This window comes from Curcuma longa, chromosome 10, assembly GCF_044706935.1.
Source record: "Curcuma longa cultivar G26 ecotype Majalengka, Jawa Barat chromosome 10, ITB_CL_G26_1.1, whole genome shotgun sequence".
Taxonomy (NCBI): Eukaryota; Viridiplantae; Streptophyta; class Magnoliopsida; order Zingiberales; family Zingiberaceae; genus Curcuma; species Curcuma longa.
This window is the reverse complement of record NC_133870.1, coordinates 3997049-4021409: the sequence shown is the minus strand read 5'-3', so window position 1 is coordinate 4021409 and position 24361 is coordinate 3997049. Positions and strand designations below refer to the sequence as shown.

The window sequence follows — 24361 nt, the reverse complement described above, 5'->3', positions numbered from 1 at the left end:
TGAAACTCCACCGAAGTGATGATTTTAACCTATGTTCCATTCTCCGATTTCTCTGACAAAAAGTTGCACCGTTCGCTAGAAAATATTAGGCATCAGCATGAAGTTTGTCAGTTTCTCTTCGTTCTACTTTTTCGCATAGCAGAAGATCACTGTTCGTCGGAAAATAAGCTGCATCATTTGCTAGCCATTGCTTTTGGTTTGGACAAAGGCCGTTTTCTCTGAGAAGATGCGAACGCAGTTTGGAGTGGCCTTTGCTTCAGCCGCATGTGACCTATCGTGCCAATCGGATCAAGGGTAAAATGAGAAATGACCCACGCGAAGCTACACGATCTGGACAATCTCAAAATCATCTATGTGATTTGGATAAAACGCATAAGTAGCTACGTGATTTGAGAAATTGCCATAGTGTGTAACACATTGTATATTTAAGATGCCTCGACACTCTTATTAGTGTTATCCAACAATCCCTACCATGATTATGTGTATTATTATTCATATGTTTCCAAGTTCTCTCATTAAAGCGTACCTCTTTCTCATGTATGTACCGAAAGATCTCTTCGAAAAAAATATTTTATTGCTCAACTCTATAACTATATTTTTATCCACATCTATTATTATTTTTTATCTGTTATATATCATTAAATAAAATGATGTACATCGCTACATATCCAATGAGTGTATCATTCATTATTATTTTTGAAGTATGATTAAGGATCGAATCTCGATGAAATTGAGATAATATCTTTTTTCATAGTTGTTAACTATAGTCTTTTATTTTACCTCCTCATATATGGTCGTGTGACCGCTGAGATAGTAGATTCTACTTTTTATTATAGTACAATCAATTATTTTAATATATAACCTATTTAAATCCCATCAACCCTTTGTTACCCAAATTATCATACATATTTTATTTTTTAATTCATTTAAAAATATTTTATTATGATTTACTTTTCAACTACATGTTTATATCTTTATTCAACCAATTGATTATTAAGAAATATTTTACTATGATTTATTCATGCGACACATGAGCAGCTGTGGATCCGGGGAGCTGATGGTCCATTTTCGACCGTCCGATCATGAGATAAAAAGGGCGCTTTTGATGTGATGCCCCAGTTCTGATCGGTGTGATCAGAGAGGCCGCCGCCGAGTTTGGTTTGCGATCTGCGTTCCGGACCTTCATCGATCGAGCGAGGATGAGCGGCAACGGAGCGAAGAAGGTGGCAGAGGTGGCTGTCAAGGCCTCCAAGTCGATCGATTGGGATGGGATGGCCAAGCTTCTCGTCTCTGATGAGGCGCGTAAGGAATTCTCTAATCTCCGCCGCGCCTTCGACGATGTCAACCACCAGCTTCAGACCAAGTTCTCGTTGGTACGGATCCATCTCACTCGATGGCAGATCTAGGGTTTTTCACCTTCGCTCCGCGATATTTATCTGCCATTATTCTTGTTACTTCGTGATATATTCTGTCTTTGTGTTTGCAAAAAGAAAGTTTATGTAATTGGTAACAGAGAGGCAATATACATCACAATTTGCTGCCTACTGATTTAGCCACCATTCGCCACTGGTAAATTTGGTCTCCTCTACCCGAAAATATACCAGAAAATCCACTTGGCTGTTGCAAAATGGCGTCTGATTGTGTGTGTATGTCTTTTTTTCAAGTATCATAGTGCACCATTATGTAATGGAGGAAGGAATTAACATGATGATGAGACAACATATACACAAGGCACATAGGATTTGTACAAAAATTGCAAAGCACGCTTTATATGATTTGTAGGGCCTTCGAACCACATACAAAAAGGTTAAACCTGATTAAATGTAATGTATCAAGTATTAGAATTGAAGACGCCTATTTTTTATCATTAAGATCCTCAGCATTGCAATTCGTTTGGTTAATCTTGGGGGGGGGGGGGGGGGGGGGGGGGGGGGGGGGGGTTCCCATTTAGTCAAAATATTTTAAATGCAAAGAGTTTGTCATGTTTTTGGTTTGTGCACCTGTCAACCATCCTACTTTTTTGGATTTTGGACTAAAGTTCACTAAATTGGTCTTCTTAATTTTATTTAGTTCCCAAATTAATATTAAGATTAGATGTTATAACACCATGGTTAATGCTTTAGTGATCAGAAAAATACATGTATGCACAACCATGCTACTGGAATTTGTGTACAGTACTCACACCACTATTTTCTTGTTGGTTTTAAAAGCTTATCAAGAAATGCACATTGAACCTGAATGACTAGTAGAGATCTGGTTGACTCATCACCTGTGCATATGAGTGCACGTAGTATCAATCCTTGTCATCTTGCAAGGAATCAGTGTTGGCCATGTAGTTATGCATTTAACACATGCTATAGTTTGTAAATTCAAGGTGTACAGTGTAAATACTTTCTTTTCTTTGAATTTGTCAATGACTTGAGAATGACGTTGGCAGAATCCCTTCATGTACACTTTAGTGTGAGCATTTAGCAATGTACAAACAAATTCACTATGTTTACATCATTTGTGTAATTATGTATCCCTATCCTGAATATAGTGAGTAATATTAATATGATCTCTCACTTATGTGGATGAAATTTTCTCTTTTACATTTTTTCCTTGAATAATATGAATATGATCTCTCACTTATGAGAAATTACATAATCACCATTCTGGCAGCGTGTCTAGTTGTAATAATATGACTTCTTTTCTGCCCATGTGTATTGTATCCAGAGTGTTTTGTCTATTTACTATATCTTATGGGTGATACCAATTCTGTTTTAATTGTTTTGTGAACTATAGGAACCTGAACCTATTGACTGGGACTACTACAGAAAAAGAATTGGTTCTCGCCTGGTAGATCAGTATAAAGAGGCATATGATAGTAAGCCCATTTTTGTGATTTTTTTGGAAGTTTAAAACATGTGAAGGCTCTGTTAGTATTTCATGAACTATTTGAAACATGCTTGAAGGAATGCTCAAGTTGCACTATCAAGATACGTTTTCTTTGAAATAATTGTTGTCCAGTTAACATGATATGCTCCAGAGTTAACATGTTATATGATCTTTTTGTATCTTGGCTTTAACCTTGAGATATCATTTCAAGTTGTCTCTTATGTTTATCAAAATATATGACCTGTAGTAGCTTTCCTTTTTAATTGGTAACTTCATAAACATTTTTTTGTATCATGAATTAGTGAATAAGTAATTTACCATACATCCCATTTGATAGTCATACAGATCTAATTAAGAAGTGATAAGAGCACTGAAGTTTTTTTTTTTTTTTGTAAAAAGCAACATCTCTTTCTCCTGGTGCTTCAACAAATAAGGAAGCTGCTGCAGAATGAATTAAGTTTTAGTTTCAGCAGAGAGCATCTTTACAGTTTAGAATGTTGCAAGATGTGAAAATGATTGTGACTAATAATGCTATCATGTTCTCTTCATGCCTCCTCTACACCTTCTCAAGCTCCTATAATCAATCTTCTGCAGAATCAGCATAGATATCATGGTTCCTGTACAGTTAATCTCATGGGTAATGTTAGAATCTGAAAAGTATTATCACCTCCCAGATTTATTAGACCCCTTATCATCAATCAAGGTTTCTGTTACCAACCAGGATAGGTGGCCCCTGCTGATCTGGGCGGAAGGGCAGAAGCTTGGCAGTATTTTCTTACCAAATCAGTGTCACTAGATATAGCATTTAGAGTGTAAAACATAGACAGAAATATATTATGCTTTCTGGCTTTCCATGGATACTAAAATAGTTAGTAAAGATATGCAGATTAATGGCCAGCACAAATGAATGTAGAAATAAGTCATTCCACCTCCTACAATAACTTCTGGTTGTAACTTAAGTTCCTACATAACAAATCTTGCTTGGGATTGTCATATTGCACATTCATAATAGACTGTACCTTTTATATGTTCACAATAAAATGGAAATTGTAGCATGTTATATGTAGAACTAGTAAATTTTTGAGCTGAAGAATTATTATACAGAAACACTTCTACATCTAGATTACTACGCTCTTAAAGAAAATGACACCATGACTCTCGGTGGAGGAATACTCTCACTCATATCACTTTCTATCTACTCACTCTTGTTCTCTTATGGAACACTTTTAAGAATTGCAGAATGCATAATCTCGTTCAAGTATTTATGGTAGATTGTAGTAGACTGTAATAGCAGAAGGTAGAATGATTTAGAATTGTCTCGCTTTGATGTTGAAATTGTGTTCATATGATGTTCTTAGCTATGGCTCTCATGTATTGAGGGCTCTGCTGTCAGAAACCACATATCTTGATACCCATCTCTTCTTCCTCATCGAGCACATTGCATAATTGCTACAGCTCTGTTGTAAGCTAATGTTTAAATGATTTTTACAGGCATAGAGATCCCCAAGTTTGTTGACACTGTGACCCCAGAATACAAGCCGAAGTTTGATGCTCTGGTTAGAGAGTTCTTCGACACTCATTTTCAATGTTTGTTCATTTGTTTTATCCTTCCATGAGCCATGAGCTGTGTGATTATTCGGGCTGTGTAGGGATAGCTATGAGAAATTAAAGATGATAGGTTTTGATGTTTGTAACTGACTTAAGCGGCACTGACTTTTTCTACTCCGCAGCTAGTTGAGTTCAAAGAAGCAGAAAAGCAATCTCTGGAAAGATCAGCGCAGTTGGAGAAAGAAATTGCAGAAGTTCAGGAGACGAAAGTGAGAATGCGCCTTTAATTACAACCCTAACTAGCTAACCACATAACATTGAATTTTTTACTCGCTGCCAGCCAGACGCATGTGTGCTAAAATGCTTTTTGTTATGTTTTCAGAAAAAGATAGCCACTATGACAGCGGATGAATATTTTGAGAAGCATCCGGAGCTGAGGAAGAAGTTCGACGATGAAATTCGTAATGACAACTGGGGATATTAAGCCTCACTCACACTTTTGCCTCGAATAGCTTCTCGCATGGCATGAGATTTCTAATAAGTTGATGTGGTTTACCTAAACATTGAAATGACCCGAATTGAAGCAGATGTTTAATACTTCATTGTTGGATGGTATCTTTTATAATGCAGTTCACCATGTTGGATTGCATTTTCGTTAATAAAATATGTTCACTAGTTGTTTCTTGATGCATATACGCGATCAAGTTTTCTTCATGCTCAATCAACCACACAAATCCTGTAATACAGTCGGCTTTTAAAAATATAAGCCACCAAAGGCATTCAATACTGCAACAGGTCAAACTAAAGCATGAACACGATGAAAAAATATAAAATAGCTGCCTACGATGGTCTATGACTGTTCAAAGTAGTAGGCGGAAAATAACACATTTTAATAGCCTTCCTAGCGTGTATATAATACACTTGCAAGTGAGGAGTTACAGAGCATCCCATCAGTTCTTCATATTTCACTGTAATCGTCTGAGAAAATTAGGAAAAGAGGCATGGCAGCCATTAGAATTTCATCTCTCATTCTAACTTATGCTTTGATCGCCCTGTTTCTTCACCCATTGCTTTGTCAAGTATCGGCGACGAGTCCGACCAGGAATCAAGTGCATGCTGCAACCAGTGATGGTGAGAATTATATTTCTTTTAAGTTCAGTTCTTGTTGGGAGTTCCACGTTGATTGATTAATGGGCTTAATTTGTTCGATCGATTTGCTGAAACGTTAATTGTTTTTGCACAGGTAAAGCAGTTGACCAGAGCATAGCCTATGTGCTCATGCTGATAGCTCTTCTTGTCACTTATCTTCTTCATTGATACAAAACAACAAGAAATTATTAAGTAGCTTCAGGAGTCGAGACTGTTCTTTTATTATCGCAAGAATTTATAATAAAATTTAAATATAAAAAATAACAGGCTTGTTTGCCAAGAGTTTAGCTGGCCACTTGTTCTTTACTTATATCAAATAGAATGTGATTTGCAACTAGTGACACAATGGACTTGGTTACTTTGGTTTAATTAATGTACGCTAGCTTGAAAGATAGTTGAAGTGTTAAATATGAATTTGCCTCATCGATGCGCCAAATCGGGCATATTATATTGAATTTCTTTTACGATACAAGATATTGATATCCTTCTAAGATTTGCATTACGAGGAAGGATCTACGATTTTTCACTTGGTAGGAAACAAATGTATCAAAATTCTCTCGTGGAAGTGCAAATAAGGCTTCTACTTATGGGGAAATTAAAGATGAGTCTAGTTGAATCTATGAATTCAAAGGGAGTTTATCCAATCCTTCTAGTCGAATTGTGCTATGTTAGTGTGAATTCAATTAGAAGCTTAGAACATTTGGATGGTTATCACACGAGCTCGTTCAATCTTTAGCATGCACCAGTTTTGATTGAATATGGCTTGTTGTCTTTGACCAACTAGTAGACTAGTCAACTCATGTGGTGGCCCAGATGGAATGGATGTGTTAGATGACATATATCTAATTACCTTTGATGCGGGTGCCACGATGGGTTGGAAGTCATACAAATGTCAGTGTTTGGGTCGACATGGCAAACATGAGAAGTCACAGGAGGGTCGAGGGCTTGACCGATGTGGCAAGACAAGTCAACCGAATCCAACTCCGCTAGACTGGGTCAACCGGCTCCCAAGACTCAGGTCGTACCAGCGGAGCCGCATGAGCTCAGTCTTGACCTACCCTGTTGGGCCTCCGAGCCCTCAAGCCCCCTCCAATCTATATGCCCAGTCTCGTTTTGGCCAACCGTCCCATCTCAGACATGTCCAGTCTCGTCTCGGCCAACCGTCTCGTCTCGAACATGCCCAGCCTCGTCTTTGCCAACCGTCCCGTTTCGAACATGCCCAGTCTCATCTCGGCCAACCGTCTCGTCTCATACATGCCCAGTCTTATCTCGGCCAATCATCTCGTCTCCGATATGCCCAATCTCATCTCGGCCAACCGTCTCGTCTCGGACATGCCCATTCTCGTCTCGACCAATCGTCTCATCTCAGACATGCCCAGTCTCATCTCGGCCAATCATCTCATCTCGGACATGCCCAGTCTTGTCTCGTCCAATCATCCCGTCTTGGACATGCCCAGTCTCATCTAGTCTCATCTCGACCAACCGTCTCGTCTCGAACATGCCCAGTCTCGTCTCGGTCAATCGTCTCATCTCAGACATGCCCAGTTTCGACCACCTCAGGCGCCTCTTCTCAGCCACTCCACCCCACACTACCTCATCCAGGGTTTCCGTCTCAAGACTTCAGCATGTCAGCACGTCACATAGCCGCCCAGAGGAGAACATTCTTATAGGTAGGCATATGTGTGAGAACGTACCAGTAGGAGAATGTACCCATGGCAGTTGCAGATTCGGTCCCTTTGATACCCTTTCTTCTATGCATAAGGACAAAGGGCATAATAGGTCGTCAGACACGGTCTCCTCCGATACCTCCTCTTCTGCGCATAAAGCCAAAAGGAGTGCAAAGTAGTCAGACCTAGTTCCCCCGGTGCACCTTTTTCTTGCGTATAAGGTCAAAAGGGAATGATGGTTGGAGGGAATTTAATTTCTTTCTCGGCAAGCGGCTGCAAGCAGCTAGGAAGATGCATGTCACCCTACTCGACGTGGAGGAACCCAGTGCAAATTATAAAAGGACCCACCCCATCACTAGGTTTGAGGTTCGATCGATCTCTAAAATTTTGCTAATTAGACTACTTTCTCTCTTTGGTTTTTACTCCACTTTTATCGGAACCCTAACTTGAGCGTTGGAGTAGCCTACCGAGACTCCCTGGCTTTAATCTAACCTCCTCTTTGAAGTGTGCTTCAGGTTCGGATCAAAATCCGCCCCTTCGCCCAACTCGAGGATAACCTACGTCTGACGGTTCGTTACGTTAATTGATGGCTTAACCATCCGTGATATTTAGTTAGAACAACCTTGACACAATACTACATACATGATAAGTTAAAAATGTATCAAAATTAGTTCTCATGGAGCAATGTGTGCCTGTGAGCAAAATTTTGATTAAATTTAAATAACCTAGTGAATCAATTTAATTGAGAAATTATGTTTGATTAGTTCAAAATTTTATTTTATTTTTTTAAAAAAATCTCAGTTATAAAATTCAAAATTTGATATTAAATTGAATTATATTTTTTTAAAAAAACTTAAGTTGTTGACTGTTAACTAATACATTATTCAAATTTTCAAAAGGACGATGGTTGATATTATGAGACTTTTAGATATTTTTATTTTAAATATCTCTTTCTCTCTCTAGATTCTAAAAGTTGTCACAAATCTCATAGTCTCTCAATAGTTGTTCTTCTTTGTGTTCTGAATCATTTTCAAAATCAATTTATTCTTACAGTCGTCTCCTATATTTTTAAAATGCAAATAAATTAAGAAATGAGATTCAATACGTTTGGCAAGCTCGTATGTCTTCTTATAGGCATAAATGTGTGGAGACTTGGATTTATATTTTAGTAATATAAGTCACCTTAAAGTCGAATAAAATTGCATATTAGATATAATCCTTGAGCTACGTACGTATTTTAATTTATTTGTGAATCGAAGAACATATATATATATATATATAGTTTGTTTGTCTAACCGAAGATAACTTACACAAAGGACGATCCTCCAAATCAGGTGTTTAAAATGCTGCTCCATACTATTAAAGCAGCCACATTCACATAGGTTAACAAATTAAACTGTCATGGATCCATAAATTTTAATTAATATATGTACTTATAAATAAGCACAATCACTTGCGGGGATAGCTCAGTTGGGAGAGCGTCAGACTGAAGATCTGAAGGTCGCGTGTTCGATCCACGCTCACCGCAATTTTTTATTTTTTTTATTTTAAAATTCACACTAAAATCCTTTAAAAGCTACATGTTTTTCCTTTTAGGAGGAATAAGCCTCCACTAATTAGTATTTGTGTGATTTCACACTTTAAAAAATAATAAATTGTATTTCACTTTAATTTTTACAAACTATATTTATTTTCACATAGACTAGTTTGGTGTGCCATGAGTTTTTATTATAAACATTCTCATAATGAGAATGCCTAGATAATAAAACTTATATAACTGTCTCTATGAAGACATTGAAGGCATAAGGTTAGTGTAAATTAAAATATCTAACAATTAATAAACTCTTCATTCTTTTCCCCTAAATTCAAATCTTGGTCCATTGTCTTTGCATCAAAGAGAATAATTGTATCTTATCCTTCTGCCTTCTGCCTTCTGCCTTCTGCCTTCTCTCCATGACAACACAATCAAATTAAAAGAAGGAGATAGAGAATTATATACCTTACTTCATCAGAACTAATTATATATTTTTCCTTTAGATGAATACTTTTCATGGTGCTTTGATTTATTAATTTCATATTTTCTATTTTTATTATTTGTTCCACCCATCTATTTTTCATTTTATTCACCAACCTCCTATCTTGTTATTTTCTTACTATTCTTTTAAAAATCATATAGACAAAATAGACTAGACCAAATAAACAAATAAACAAATAGAATAGACAAACTCCACGTTCTTTTTCATCCAGACTTGAAGAAGATAGATTTTTAAAAATATTTAATAAATTTTATTATATTGTTAAAATATAAATATATATATAATAATGTAGAGTTTTTAAAATTATTTTATAAAAATTAATTTAAATTTTTTAGATAAGACAACTTAATTTTATGAGAAAAATTTATTAGGAAAATAACGTTAAATTCACATATATTAAAATAGATCAAAATATAATTTTAAAAATAAGAGAGATAGTAGGTCTCATTAGTATTCTATGTATATAAATACAAAAATTTACTAAACCACCAGGTAATCAACTTTTCTTCGTATCCAAACTACGTATCCAAATTTTATATTTATCAAAATAGGTCTCTAATTTTCATTATGCTCCTCTTTCACCACTAGCTAGTCGATTGTTCCTGACTCATCAGTTGATATCCAATTGATTGTCCAAGTCTATTTTTGAACTTTTTATGCTCTATTTGTGAACTCTAATCGATTATGTCAGTCGATTATAAAATTTTCTATTGAACTTATACAAATTAGTAGTTGATATATTGATCCTGACACAACAATGCTTGACTGATCCTAGATTGATGTTGATAATTGATCCTGACACAATAATAATTGACTGATCCTAATTACTCATCAATCGATGGATCATGACACATTAGTCCACCTTAATAAATAAATTTAATATACTTAATAATCTTAATACCCTTAATCCATGTCTCAGGACATGATTGCACTCAGGAAGTTACAAAGAGTGTAATAAGTTTGCTTTGAAGTATTTCTAAGATGCTCAATGTCATTAACAAATTTTTGTCAAATTCCAATGATGATCCTACAGTGTTCAAAATTTTAACATCTTGGTTTGAATCAGGGGAGTTTTAGGAATCCTTTAATAGTATAAGAAAGTGAGTATAATATGTCTAAGTTCTCTAATTAGCGTGTGATAAAATATCTCAAGGTTATATATATCAATTTTAAAATTAAATTCATAATTTTTTATTTAGGTTGTGAAATTCATATTTTAGGGCGTCGTTGTAATGAGTGCAATGAACTTGATTTGAAGTATTTTTAAGATGCCTAATTAAGGTTTGGTTTGTGGAATTTGAGGGACATTGGTGTGTTTTAATCAAAAGGTCATCAAAATTCACTGATGGACCTAAAATATCTAAAATTTTAATATGGTCTAAACCAAAGAAGTTTTCAAAATTCTTTAATGGTGTTGATGAGTGAGTATGATTGCCCTTATATATGAATTTCATAGTCTAGATAGAAAACTATAAGTTTTCTAAAATTCACACAACTTGAGATATGTTACCACACAAATCCTGTAATATAGTCGGCTTTTAAAAATAGAAGCGCCCATCAAAGGCATTCAATACTGCAACAAGTCAAAGTAAAGCCTGAACACAAATAAAATATAAAACAGCCGCCTACGGTGGTCTACGACTGTTCAAAGTAGTAGGCAGAAAATAACACAGTTTAATAGCCTTCCTAGCATGTATATAATACATTTGCAAGTGAGCAGTTACAGAGTCCCAAGTTCTTCATATTTCGCTGTAATCGTCTGAGAAAATTAGGAAAAGACGCATGGCAGCCATTAGAATTTCATCTCTCATTCTAACTTATGCTTTGATCGCCCTGTTTCTTCACCCATTGCTTTGTCAAGTATCGGCGACGAGTCCGACCACGAAGCAAGTGCATGCTGCAACCAGTGACGGTGAGAATTATATTTCTTTTTAGTTCAGTAGTTCTTGTTGGGAGTTCCACTCCACGTTGATTGATTAATGGGCTTTGTTCGATCGATTTGCTGAAACGTTAATTGTTTTTGCACAGGTAAAGCAGTTGACCAGAGCATAGCCTATGTGCTCATGCTCATAGCTCTTCTTGTCACTTATCTTCTTCATTGATACAATACAACAAGCTAAGAAATTATTAAGTAGCTAGCTTCAGGAGGAGTCGAGACTATTCTTTTATTATGGCAAGAATTTATAAGAAAGTTTATATATCAAAAATAACAGGCTTAGCTTAGCTTGCTTGCCAAGAGTTTAGCTGCAGGCCACTTGTTCTTTAATTTATTTATATCAAATCGAATGTGATTTGCAAATAGTGACACAATGGACTTGGTTACTTTGGTTTAATTAATGTACGCTAGCTTGAAAGATAGTTCAAGTGTTAAATATGAATTTGCCTCATTGATTGGTTATATTGAATTTCTTTTACGATATATGCAAGAGATTGATATCTTTCTAAGACTTGCATTACGAGGAAGGATCTACGATTTTTCACTTGGTAGGAAACAAATGTATCAAAATTCTCTCGTCCAAGTGCAGATAAGGCTTCTACTTATGGGTAAATTAAAGATGAGTCTAGTTGAATCTATGAATTCAAAGGGATTTTATCCAATCCTTCTAGTTGAATTGTGCTATGTTAGTGTGAATTCAATTAGAAGCTTAGATCATTTAGATGGTTATCACACGAGCTCGCTCAATCTTTAGGATGCACCAGTTTGACTGAATATGGCTCGTTGCCTTTGACCAACTAGTAGACTAGTCAACTCATGTGGTGGCCCAGATGGAATGGATGTGTTAGATGACATATATCTAATTATAAGTTAAAATTGTAGCAATAAAAGACCATCTTAGTTCTCATGGAGCAATGTGTGCCTATATGTAAGGGTGAACAAAATTTCGATTAAATTTAAATAACCTAATCAATCAATTTAATTGAGAAATTTAGTTCGGTTAATTTAAAATTTTATTTCTTTTTTAAAAAATCTCAATTATAAAATTTAACATTCCATATTAAATTGAATTATATTTTTTTTTAAAAAAAATTGAGTTGTTCACCGTCGACTCATACATTATTCAAAAAGACTACTATTGAGATTATGGGACTTTAGATATTTTTATTTTAAATATCTCTTTCTCCCTCTAGATTCTAAAGGTGATCGAAAGTCCCATAATCTCTCAATAATTGTTCTTCTTTCATTTTCTTGGTGTTCTGAATCATTTTCAAAATCAATTTATTCTTACAGTCGTCTCCTATATTTTAAAAATGCAAATAAATTAAGAAATGAGATTCAATACGTTTGGCAAGCTCGTATGTCTTCTTATAGGCATAAATGTGTGGAGACTTGGATTTATATTTTAGTAATATAAGTCACCTTAAAGTCGAATAAAATTGCATATTAGATATAATCCTTGAGCTACGTACGTATTTTAATTTATTTGTGAATCGAAGAACATATATATATATATATATATATATATAGTTTGTTTGTCTAACCGAAGATAACTTACACAAAGGACGATCCTCCAAATCAGGTGTTTAAAATGCTGCTCCATACTATTAAAGCAGCCACATTCACATAGGTTAACAAATTAAACTGTCATGGATCCATAAATTTTAATTAATATATGTACTTATAAATAAGCACAATCACTTGCGGGGATAGCTCAGTTGGGAGAGCGTCAGACTGAAGATCTGAAGGTCGCGTGTTCGATCCACGCTCACCGCATTTTTTAATTTTTTTTCTTTCTATTTGAAAATTCACACTAAAATCCTTTAAAAGCTACATGTTTTTCGTTTTAGGAATACGTCTCCACTTATTATTTGTGTGATTTCACACTTTAAAAATAATAATAAATTGTGTTTCAGTTTTAATTTTAATTTTTACAAACTATATGTATTTTCACATATATTAGTTTAGTGTGCCATGAGTTTCTATTATAAACATTCTCATAATGAGAATGCCTAGATAATAAAATTTAACTGTCTCGGTGAAGACATTGAAGGCATAAAGTTAGTGTAAATTAAAATATCTAATAATAAACTCTTCATTCTTTTCCCCTGAATTCAAATCTTGGGCCATTGTCTCTGCATCAAAGCGAATAATTGTAGTATCTTATTCTAAATTCTTAAATCATACCTTTGTTAAACTTTAGATCGATTATCTTTGCAAGTATAGTATCTACTAAGTTTCAAAAACTCTTATCAACTATGTAAATTATCATTTTCTGCATAACTTATCTTATATTTTTTTTTTAATTCTTTTATTCTTATTCATTATTTCTTCTACTTTATTCTAACTTATTTCATGACACTAATTACAATTTTTATCTCTTTTTTCTTAATCCTTTCATATTTTATAGCTATTATTTGTAAACATAATATTATCTTCACCTTTTCTTTGTATCTATATCATAGTCATCAAAATCCTTATTATCTTGCTTTCGTTGAAACCTATCACTATCCTAGTTCATCATTATGTTTTTTCCCCTTCTCCCTTCTCCCTTCTCCCTTCTCCTTCTCTCCATAACAACACAATTAAATTAAAAGAAGGGGAGAATTATATACCTTACTTCGTGCTAATTATATATATTTCCCTTAGATGAATATATACTTTTCTTGGTCCTTTGATTTATTAATTTCATATTTTCTATTTTTATTATTTGTTCCACTCATCTATTTTTCATTTTATTCACCAACCTCCTATCTTGTTTTTTTTTTCATGCTATTCCTTAAAAATCATATGTTATATCTTGAAATAATTAAAAATGACTTAGTTATAAATTTTAAAACTTGTTGGACCTTTATGCAAAAAGGCAAATAAAGGGTAAATGTCTCTTTCCTTGTGCCTTTTTCTCCTTTTTTTCCCTTTAAAATCTCTTTAACTCTAAACCCTAATCTCCCCAAAAATCGATCTCACCCTCAAACTCCTCACACCATCGTCACCACTGCTGTCCTTGCTCCCTGTCATCATCGCCACTGCCACCACCGTCGTTGCTCCCTATCGTTGTCGTCGTCGTCGCTGCCGTCCTTACTCCTTGTTGTCGTCGCAGCCGTCGCACGTCGTCGCAGCACTATCAGGACAACAAGGAGCAAGGACGTGCGACGATAAGGAGCAAGGACGTGCGACGACAAGGAGCAAGTACAGGTCATACAACCACCATCCTGTGATGGAAATAGGGAATTCCTAACCACGTATTCTATAACTTGTCACTACAAGCCAATTATCAATGACGATTGCCCTACAACATTAGGAGTTATAATCGTCACCAAGCATGATGTGATGATCAAGCTGTAAGATCGTGTAACGTGCTAGAGGGGGTGAATAGTGTGGTCGTCATTTCTCGTTCGTTCGTTCTATCAGAATAACTTAGCAACGGATTAGTAAAACAAGCACAGAGATACGTAGATTTTTACTTGGTTCCTAACCCCCCAGGGTTAGTACATCCAAGACCTATATACAGGAGGCGAAGAAACTCGTCTTACAGTTTAGATAAATAAAATACAAAGAACAGAAAGCAAGACAGAAATAAAGTCAAACTCTTGGTCGTCGATCTAGAAGTCCCGAGCGCCGCGCACTTCTCCTAGATCTTCCCTGGTTACAAGAGTTTGACCCCGTTTACGTTCAAAATCACCACTAGTGGAGGAGGATGACTTGTAGTTGTTATTTTTGACTGTGCACGTCCACCCTCTTTATATAGTCTCTTCCAGTCGCCTGGATTCCCTTTCCAGGCGACTCAACGTAGACCATCGATCCACTATCTTCGCAACTGACTCGATGCTTCCGGTCAACTGGATTTCTCTTTCCGGTCGACTCCATGCTAACGTGGAGGATCTAGATGAGCTTCGACTTCCGCAGACTTTATTCGAACCTGAGTCACCTAGATTCAACATTCTGATCGCCTAAAACATCTAGTCGATTGGATTACGGATAAAGTCGCCTGGATCCATCTGACTCAGGTTTGACCTGAGTTAACCCTGGATTTGGTTCAGCTGCCTTTATTTGTTTCACTTATGCTTTCTCCATATCGCTTCCAGCTTCTGATTCCTACAAGACAAGCATACAAACAAACAACCTAAACCTTACTCTGTGGGTTTAACTTCGGATTTCTATCGAAATCCTGAGTTAGTTTGACATCTATTGTTCCCACACTAGGAACGCGCCCTTACCCACTCTATTCAGGAGACTTTGCCAACATGTCCTCTAGACTTGTTGGACTTCCCACTTAGTTGTGGTCCTCGGCCCCCAGGAATCTACTGCTAGGTCCTGGTCCTTCTGACCACCTAGACTTTCATCAAACCTCCGATCCTTCTAATCTTACTCGCTTGGACTTTGGTCACGCTTCCCGGTCCTCCAACACTGCATGGACTTGCACCTGGTGCACTTGACATTGTTAAGACTTCTGCTTGATCCTCCAAACCAGGACTTGCCTTTGTCTAGCCTACAACTAGGATTTTCCTTTGCCTAGCCTACAACTAGGACTTTCCCTGCCTAGCTTCACTCACCAAGACTTTCTTGTATAATTTTCCAGATTAGAACTTCCACTGCCTAGTTTAACCAACTAGGACTTCTTGCTAGTCATCTAGTCTGACTAGACTTTACTCATATCCAAACATCAAGTCCTGTTTGGATCAACCCTTAGTCAAACTGACTAGACCTAGGTGTATTGTCAAACATCAAAATTCTAGGGCAAGATCTAGTGCTTCTTGCACCAACACAAGCAACAATAACCAACATTTACTATGCTAAATCAACATGTATAAGTAATAAAATCTCTACTGATCACCGGTATCATAAACTAGAGATAAACAACAATAGTCAACATGGATAGCAAAATATCTGAACACACAACAAAATAGATGTGACATGAGATACAAGCAAATCAAGGACAAGCATAGAATAAACAAGAGTATGTCTAAGGTATCCAACCAACTACCATAGAAAGATAACATGCACTAGAAAAAAACTTATTATGTATTGACCAAATACAGGGATTACCCACCTGATATGACGAACGTCGATATAAGAACCCCCAGAAAATATAACCTCGTATATAATCGAACCCATAACCAATCAAGGTCCTGCAAATAGAATAAACAACATTCACTAATAAATACATAGATCTTAGCCAATTTAAGATCCAACATTTAACCTAACCAATTAAATTCCAATTAACTCTAGTTAGCCTAAACTAGATCATCTAGGATCAACACAAGCTAATCCAACAAATCAAAAAGATCCAACAGTAACTTAACCCAATTAAATCAAATTAACACAACTCAGTTAATTTAATTTAAGCTAACCTCATTCCAATTAGAACACTTAATGAATCCTTCAACAATTGAAACATCTAACACTCTGTACCACCCTAACCAAAAGATAATAGACTAAAGAACTGAAGAATAGATCCATCAAATCCAATCAATTCATCAAACGGATTAGCCCTAATTTCAATCAAAACCTAGTCAGATTCAAAGAAGACTCCCCCTTAATCCTTGTTAACAATTAGAGTTAAATTATTTATAATTAATCCCAAAAAATGAATTTCTTTCGTATCTTACATTCTCCTCCACTAACAAAAATTTGATCCCCAAATTTACTATCTTCATACTATAGTGCAGAAATACCATAGTAATTAAAATCATACCTCAAGTAAATAGATGAGGGTATCGAGCTCGGATAGCATCCTCCAGCTCCCAAGTGGCCTCCTCATCTGTATGGTGCTGCCATCCGACTTTTACAAGTCGAATGATTTTGTTCCGCAACTGCCGCTCCTTATGGCCAAGAATCCGCACTGGAATCTCCTCATAAGACGCGTCCGGCTGAAGAGGAATAGGTACTTCCTTCAGAATATGAGTAGGATGAGGTACGTATTTCCGCAGCATGGAGACATGAAATACGTTATGAACACCAGCAAGTGTCGGCGGTAATGCCAGGCGGTATGCCACCTCGCCAATCCGCTCCAATATCTCAAATGGTCCAATATAGCACGGAGCTAACTTCCCCCTCAATCCGAACCTCTTCACCCCTTTCGTGGGTGATACGCGTAAAAACACATGGTCCCCCACAGAAAACTCCAAAGGCCTCCGTCTCTGATCCGCATAACTCTTCTGTCGATCCTGAGCCTCTGACATACGTCGTCTGATAACACGTACAAGCTCGGCATCCTGCTGAATACCCTGCGGACCCAACAGCTGTCTCTCGCCAACCTCCTCCCATAACACCGGAGATCGACAAGGTCTACCATACAAAGCCTCAAACAGAGCCATCTGAATAGTAGAATGATAGCTGTTATTATATGCGAACTCAACCAGATGCAAGTGATCCTCCCAACTGCCACCGAAATCCATAACACAAGCCCTCAGTAAATCCTCAAGAGTCTGAATAGTACGCTCCGACTGACCGTCTGTCTGTGGATGGAATGCTGTACTAAAGCGAAGCTCTGTACCCAGTGCCTGCTGCAGACTCTGCCAGAACCGTGAGGTAAAACGCAGATCTCTATCCGAAATAATACTCACAGGTACTCCATGTAATCTAACGATCTCTCTACAATACAAATCTGCCAAACGATCTAGCGAATCAGTCCGACGTATCAAAAGAAAATGAGCGGATTTGGTTAACCGATCAACGATTACCCAAATCGCATCATGCCCCTTCCGGGTCTTGGGTAAGCCTGTAACAAAATCCATCGTGATATGTTCCCACTTCCACTCAGGTACCGATATCTCCTGAAGTAACCCGGCTGGTCTCTGGTGTTCAGCCTTCACCTGCTGACACACTAAACATCTCACAACAAAATCTGTGATATCCCTCTTCATGTCATTCCACCAATAAGAGCGTTTCAGATCCCGATACATACGAGTACCACCCGGATGTATCACAAACCTAGAATGGTGTGCCTCCTGCAACAACTCCTCCTTAACCGGATGCTGCTCTAGAACACAAAGTCATCCTCGGAATCGAAGTATCCCATCATCGTCACAAGAAAACCCCAACTGCTGTCCGGAGTCCACCCTACTACAGATAAACTGAATATGCTGGTCGCTAGCCTGTGCCGACTTGATCTTCTCTACTATAGGTGACTGCGCCATCATAGAAATCAACACTCCTCGCTGAGTCTGGCCAAGCTCCACCAATCCCAACTCAGAAAACTATCGGACCAGATCAGTAACTGCCACCCACTGACTAGCCAGAATCCCATGAGATTTCTGGCTTAGTGCATCAGCTACCACATTAGCTCTCCCTGGATGATAGTTAATGGTACAATCATAATCCTTCAGATACTCCATCCAACGTCTCTGTCTAAGGTTTAGCTCCTTCTGAGTGAACAGATACTTCAAACTCTTATGATCGATGAAAATCTCGAAAGTAACTCCGTACAGATAATGTCGTCCAATCTTCAGAGCGAAGATAATAGCGGCAAGCTCTAAATCATGAACAGGGTAGTTCTTCTCGTGGTCTTTCAACTGACGAGAAGCATAGGCAACCACCCGATCACACTGCATCAACACTGCACCCAATCCCTGGAATGATGCATCGATATAAAGTGTGAATCCGTCCTCACCAGAAGGAATCACTAATATCGGGGCACTCACTAACCGCTGCTTAAGCTCCTGAAAACTAGTCTCACAAGCCTCTGACCAAATGAACTTCACCTCCTTTTTGGTCAGACGAGTCAGCGGTGTAGCAATACGAAGAGAAACCCTCTACAAATCTCCGGTAATATCCAGCCAAACCAAGAAAACTACGGACCTCCTGAATTATCTTTGGTTGCTCCCAACTAGTAATAACCTCTATCTTCTGAGGGTCTACAGAAATACCTCCACTAGATACAACATATCCGAGAAATCTCACAGAAGATAACCAGAAAGCACATTTGCTGAATTTCGCATACAGCTGCTCACGACGTAATGTCTCTAATACAATGCGAAGATGTTGCTCATGCTCCTCCTCCGATCGAGAATATATCAAAATGTCATCAATAAAGACTATAACGAATTGATCCAAATACTCCAAAAACTCGGTTCATCAGATCCATAAATACGGTCGGAGCATTGGTGAGACCGAATGACATCACCAAAAACTTATAATGTCCGTATCGAGTACAAAGCGTCTATCTTCTGCACATCTTCGTCTCGTACTCTAAGTTGATGATAACCAGATCTTAAGTCAATCTTAGAGTACATGTAGGAGTCCTTCAACTGATCAAACAAATCATCAATACGCAGTAAAGGGTATTTATTCTTAATCGTAACCGCATTCAATTGATGGTAATCAATGCACAACCTCATAGATCCGTCCTTCTGTTAGTAGAAGTCCTAGAGTTAATTATGTGATGATCGACTAGGGACTTTTGTATCATATTTTATTATTAATAAAGATATAATTTTTTTATTATTATACTTACTTTGTATTTGTGTTAAATTACTAAGTATAATAATGTCCTTGGGTAGCTAGTTCTAATATATATCATATCGATTGTTTGAATCGATAGTGAGATGATATAGAGAACACTACTTTTAATCATTCCTAGTCAAGCATTAATATTCAGGTACAATGTTAATGCGTTAAGACTAGCATGTAGGTCAACTGGATGACTTGATCTCACAAGTCATGAATATGAGATATCGAGTTGACACATGAGTATACATTAGAGAATATATACTGAATTGACTCGCATGAGAAAGTTTCATGGATCGTTATATAAGTGTCATAAACTTTCTCATGTGACTATTAGTATGAATAATCCTTAGACCTGAAGTCACTATGGTTTTCTACATAAGGAGTTATGTACTTTGATATCGTCAAGCGTCACCCGTAATAGGGTGGACTATAAAGGAGATCAATGGGTTAACAAATTATATTGAGGGATGTAAGTGATGTAGATGAGATCTATCTCTCCCATATAATGGGAGTGATATCTTGCGGCCTCTTGATAGAGTAAAACCATGAAATGCATGACCATGCTTAAATGAGTCAATATGAGATATTCGGCTCATTTGCTTGAGTGAGTCTATTTGGGGATCAAGAAACATAAAAATTGATAAGAGGATAAAACAGTCTATGCCTCATTGATCAATCTAGATATCGAGGATAGAAGGACATGATCATACATTATCATAGTCACGAAGGTTATGTTGGATCTTGACATTCTTGTTACTTGGGTAGCAATGATGCATTGCTAGATGCTGCTCATTGCTTATGTTTCTAAAATAGATTTTAGATACATTGCTAACATTACGAGAACCTATTGCTGGGTCACACACAAATAACACTCTATTTGGATATGAATTCATTTTAGTTTGACTAAAGAAATAATTAAGCTCATTGAATGACCTAGACTTGAGTTAGACTCAAGTTGGTTGAATTTGAGTTAGACTCAAATTAAACCAAGTTGGATTTTGATTCATCATGCATGATTAATGTGGATTAATCATGCAATAAAGAAGAGGAAGTTATATGCATGGAAGTTATTATGCATGATTAACATGCATTGATGAAAGAATACCAAAAGCGTAAAAACCTTTGGTATTCATGGCATGAGTATAAAAGAGTTTTTCTTGCAAAAACTCTTGTGTGATTCATTTTTCTCCTCTCCTCTTCTTCTTGGCCGAGCTCTACAAGAGAGGTTGCTGGCACAACCAAAGTCTTCTCCAAAAGTGAGTGTTAGTGTGGATATGCATAAAGACACGAACACTTGAACATGCTAGAGATCCGACAACCTTTAGACGAGTGGGATAAGTGAAGGACACGCATCAAAAGTAAATCCTATTAGATAGGATTTTATAGATCTAAACTTGTACGAATTTTTCGCATGGATCGCTCGAGGGATCCTATTTTTCGCTGTGAATTTTTATTTTATCACATAGGATTCCCAACATCTTCTTCACAAATAGGACTGGGGCTCCCCATAGTGAAACACTAGAACGAACGAAACCCCGGTCCAATAGTTCCTACAGTTGGATTTTAAATTCCTCCAACTTTTTCAGTGTCATACGATACAGGGCTTTAGACAGTGGTGTCATACTTGGAATGACCTCGATAGTAAAATGTACTTGCCTATGAGGTGGCAAGCCAGGAAGCTCGTCCGGGAACACATCTTGATAATCGTAGACGATACGAATACCGGATAAATGAGAAACATCATCTTCCTCTATTTGCTTCAGAAATAGTAAATAACCTCGACACCCTCCGTCTAACATTTTCTGAGCTTGTATAGCAGAAATGAGAGATAATCCATCATTCTGAGTACCAACGAATTCCTTGTTAGAACCGATGGAATTAAAATATCTCCACAATAGCATGATATTGTCCACTTTAAGCCTAAACTCTCATGACTTTGTTCTTAGGCTCTCCCCAAAAGACCTTATGCCAATGGAGATATCTTCCATCCTTTAAACTCATGACCTTTTTCATATGTTTTAGATGTGAGACTATGTTTGCGCCTTTACAATCCAACAATCCCCCCCCCTCAAATAAAGGACCACAGACCCTCCTCAAACGGAAAGCCTTCGTTTGATGTCCGAATTCTCGACCCACCAGGACTTTCTGCCCCTCGGTCCACCTGACCACCAGGACTTTTTGCCCCTCGGTCCACTCGACCTACTAAGACTTCCTGCCCCTCGGTCCACCCGGCCTACTAGGACTTCCTGTCTAGTCGCAACTAGAACTTTCTGCCTGGTATCTGGTCCTCTTGATTCAGATATGAGAGCACCCACTTTCTTTATTTTTAAAGTTTAACTCACATGGTTAGATCTGGATCATGGCTCTTCCGACGGTTAGTCCGGTGAAAAGCGATCTCGCTCTGATACCACTTGTCAGAACCGATGAAATCAAAATATCTCCACAATGGCATGATATTGTCCACTTTGGGCCTAAGCCTTCATGACTTTGTTCTTGGGTTCTCCCCAAAAGGTCTCATGCCAATGGAGATATCTTCCATCCTTTTAAACTCATGATCTTTTTCATGTGTTTTAGATGTGGGACTATGTTTGCACCCTTGCAACCCAACATTCCCAAGTAGGTTGATCCGGAGGTCAGAAGATAACCACTCTAGTTTGGCAATCCACTGTAACATGATAAGTGACTAACCAATCTATACTCAGAATAATATCGAACTTCACCATATCCAGCACCTGAATATCCACCGTAAGAGTAGGACTGTCAAAATCCAACGGACATCTCTTGATCTTCTGATTGGTAGTCAACACTTCACCTGAAGGTAAAGATACTGTTAGACCACACGATCTAACCATAGGAACTCTCTCAATTTTACTTAGCTTCTTCGACTTCTCCGTGTCTTTTCTCGAATATATGCAACCAATACCTGAGTAAACTAGAACATCCGATCACCCTTCTGAGCTACTAGATGCGGGCAGAACTCCGCTAGTCGAGAGAATTCTGCGTTATAATCTATAACAGAATGATCACCCTGCTTAAGACTCAGAAACTCTTGGCGTGTGCCAAACAGAATGTCGTCGAAAAATATTATCTCTTGAAAGCTTCTCTAAATAATATCCAAGTAACTTCCTGCTCCTCAAATACGGTCTTCTATGTCTTCCATCATGTGGCAGTCTGATCTCGAAGATGATATGTAGCTAACCTAACCTTCTCTGCATCCGTACAAGACATATATTCAAAAGTATTCGTAAGATTCTCCAACCAAGATCGAGCCATCCACGGGTTAGATCCCTCTGTGAAATAAAGTGAATTGACGTCGACAAGGAGCAAGGACGGCGGCAACGACGACGACGATAGGGAGCAACGACGGTGGTGGCAGTGGCGACGATGACAGGGAGCAAGGACAGCAGTGGTGACGATGGTGTGAGGAGTTTGAGGGTGAGATCGATTTTTGGGGAGATTAGGGTTTAGAGTTAAAGAGATTTTAAAGGGAAAAAAAGGAGAAAAAGTCAGAGGAAAGAGACATTTACCCTTTATTTGCCTTTTTGCATAAAGGTCTAACAAGTTTTAAAATTTATAACTAAGTCATTTTTAATTATTTCAAGATATAACATATGATTTTTAAGGAATAGCATGAAAAAAAAAAACAAGATAGGAGGTTGGTGAATAAAATGAAAAATAGATGAGTGGAACAAATAATAAAAATAGAAAATATGAAATTAATAAATCAAAGGACCAAGAAAAGTATATATTCATCTAAGGGAAATATATATAATTAGCACGAAGTAAGGTATATAATTCTCCCCTTCTTTTAATTTAATTGTGTTGTTATGGAGAGAAGGAGAAGGGAGAAGGGAGAAGGGAGAAGGGGAAAAAACATAATGATGAACTAGGATAGTGATAGGTTTCAACGAAAGCAAGATAATAAGGATTTTGATGACTATGATATAGATACAAAGAAAAGGTGAAGATAATATTATGTTTACAAATAATAGCTATAAAATATGAAAGGATTAAGAAAAAAGAGATAAAAATTGTAATTAGTGTCATGAAATAAGTTAGAATAAAGTAGAAGAAATAATGAATAAGAATAAAAGAAGAAAAAAAAATATAAGATAAGTTATGCAGAAAATGATAATTTACATAGTTGATAAGAGTTTTTGAAACTTAGTAGATACTATACTTGCAAAGATAATCGATCTAAAGTTTAACAAAGGTATGATTTAAGAATTTAGAATAAGATACTACAATTATTCGCTTTGATGCAGAGACAATGGCCCAAGATTTGAATTCAGGGGAAAAGAATGAAGAGTTTATTATTAGATATTTTAATTTACACTAACTTTATGCCTTCAATGTCTTCACCGAGACAGTTAAATTTTATTATCTAGGCATTCTCATTATGAGAATGTTTATAATAGAAACTCATGGCACACTAAACTAATATATGTGAAAATACATATAGTTTGTAAAAATTAAAATTAAAACTGAAACACAATTTATTATTATTTTTAAAGTGTGAAATCACACAAATAATAAGTGGAGACGTATTCCTAAAACGAAAAACATGTAGCTTTTAAAGGATTTTAGTGTGAATTTTCAAATAGAAAGAAAAAAAATTAAAAAATGCGGTGAGCGTGGATCGAACACGCGACCTTCAGATCTTCAGTCTGACGCTCTCCCAACTGAGCTATCCCCGC

The 24361-nt window shown here is 36.9% G+C and overlaps 1 protein-coding gene and 3 non-coding genes across 4 annotated transcripts; 3 read left to right on the top strand and 1 right to left on the bottom strand.

The window, feature by feature from the left end:
- Window positions 1-1132: 1132 nt before the first annotated feature.
- LOC141836449 (ATP synthase subunit d, mitochondrial-like) lies at window positions 1133-5116 on the top strand. The gene is made up of 5 exons (XM_074723942.1): window positions 1133-1373; window positions 2785-2866; window positions 4369-4433; window positions 4608-4694; window positions 4808-5116. Exons 1-5 carry the CDS (start codon window positions 1200-1202, stop codon window positions 4907-4909), a joined length of 510 nt encoding a protein of 169 aa, XP_074580043.1. The 5' UTR covers window positions 1133-1199; the 3' UTR covers window positions 4910-5116.
- A 3580-nt stretch (window positions 5117-8696) lies between these two features.
- Window positions 8697-8769, top strand: TRNAF-GAA (transfer RNA phenylalanine (anticodon GAA)). Its single transcript has one exon. It is a non-coding gene; the product is annotated as a tRNA-Phe (tRNA).
- A 4147-nt stretch (window positions 8770-12916) lies between these two features.
- On the top strand, window positions 12917-12989 carry TRNAF-GAA (transfer RNA phenylalanine (anticodon GAA)). The gene has a single exon. It is a non-coding gene; the product is annotated as a tRNA-Phe (tRNA).
- Window positions 12990-24288: 11299 nt separating this feature from the next.
- On the bottom strand, window positions 24289-24361 carry TRNAF-GAA (transfer RNA phenylalanine (anticodon GAA)). The gene has a single exon. It is a non-coding gene; the product is annotated as a tRNA-Phe (tRNA).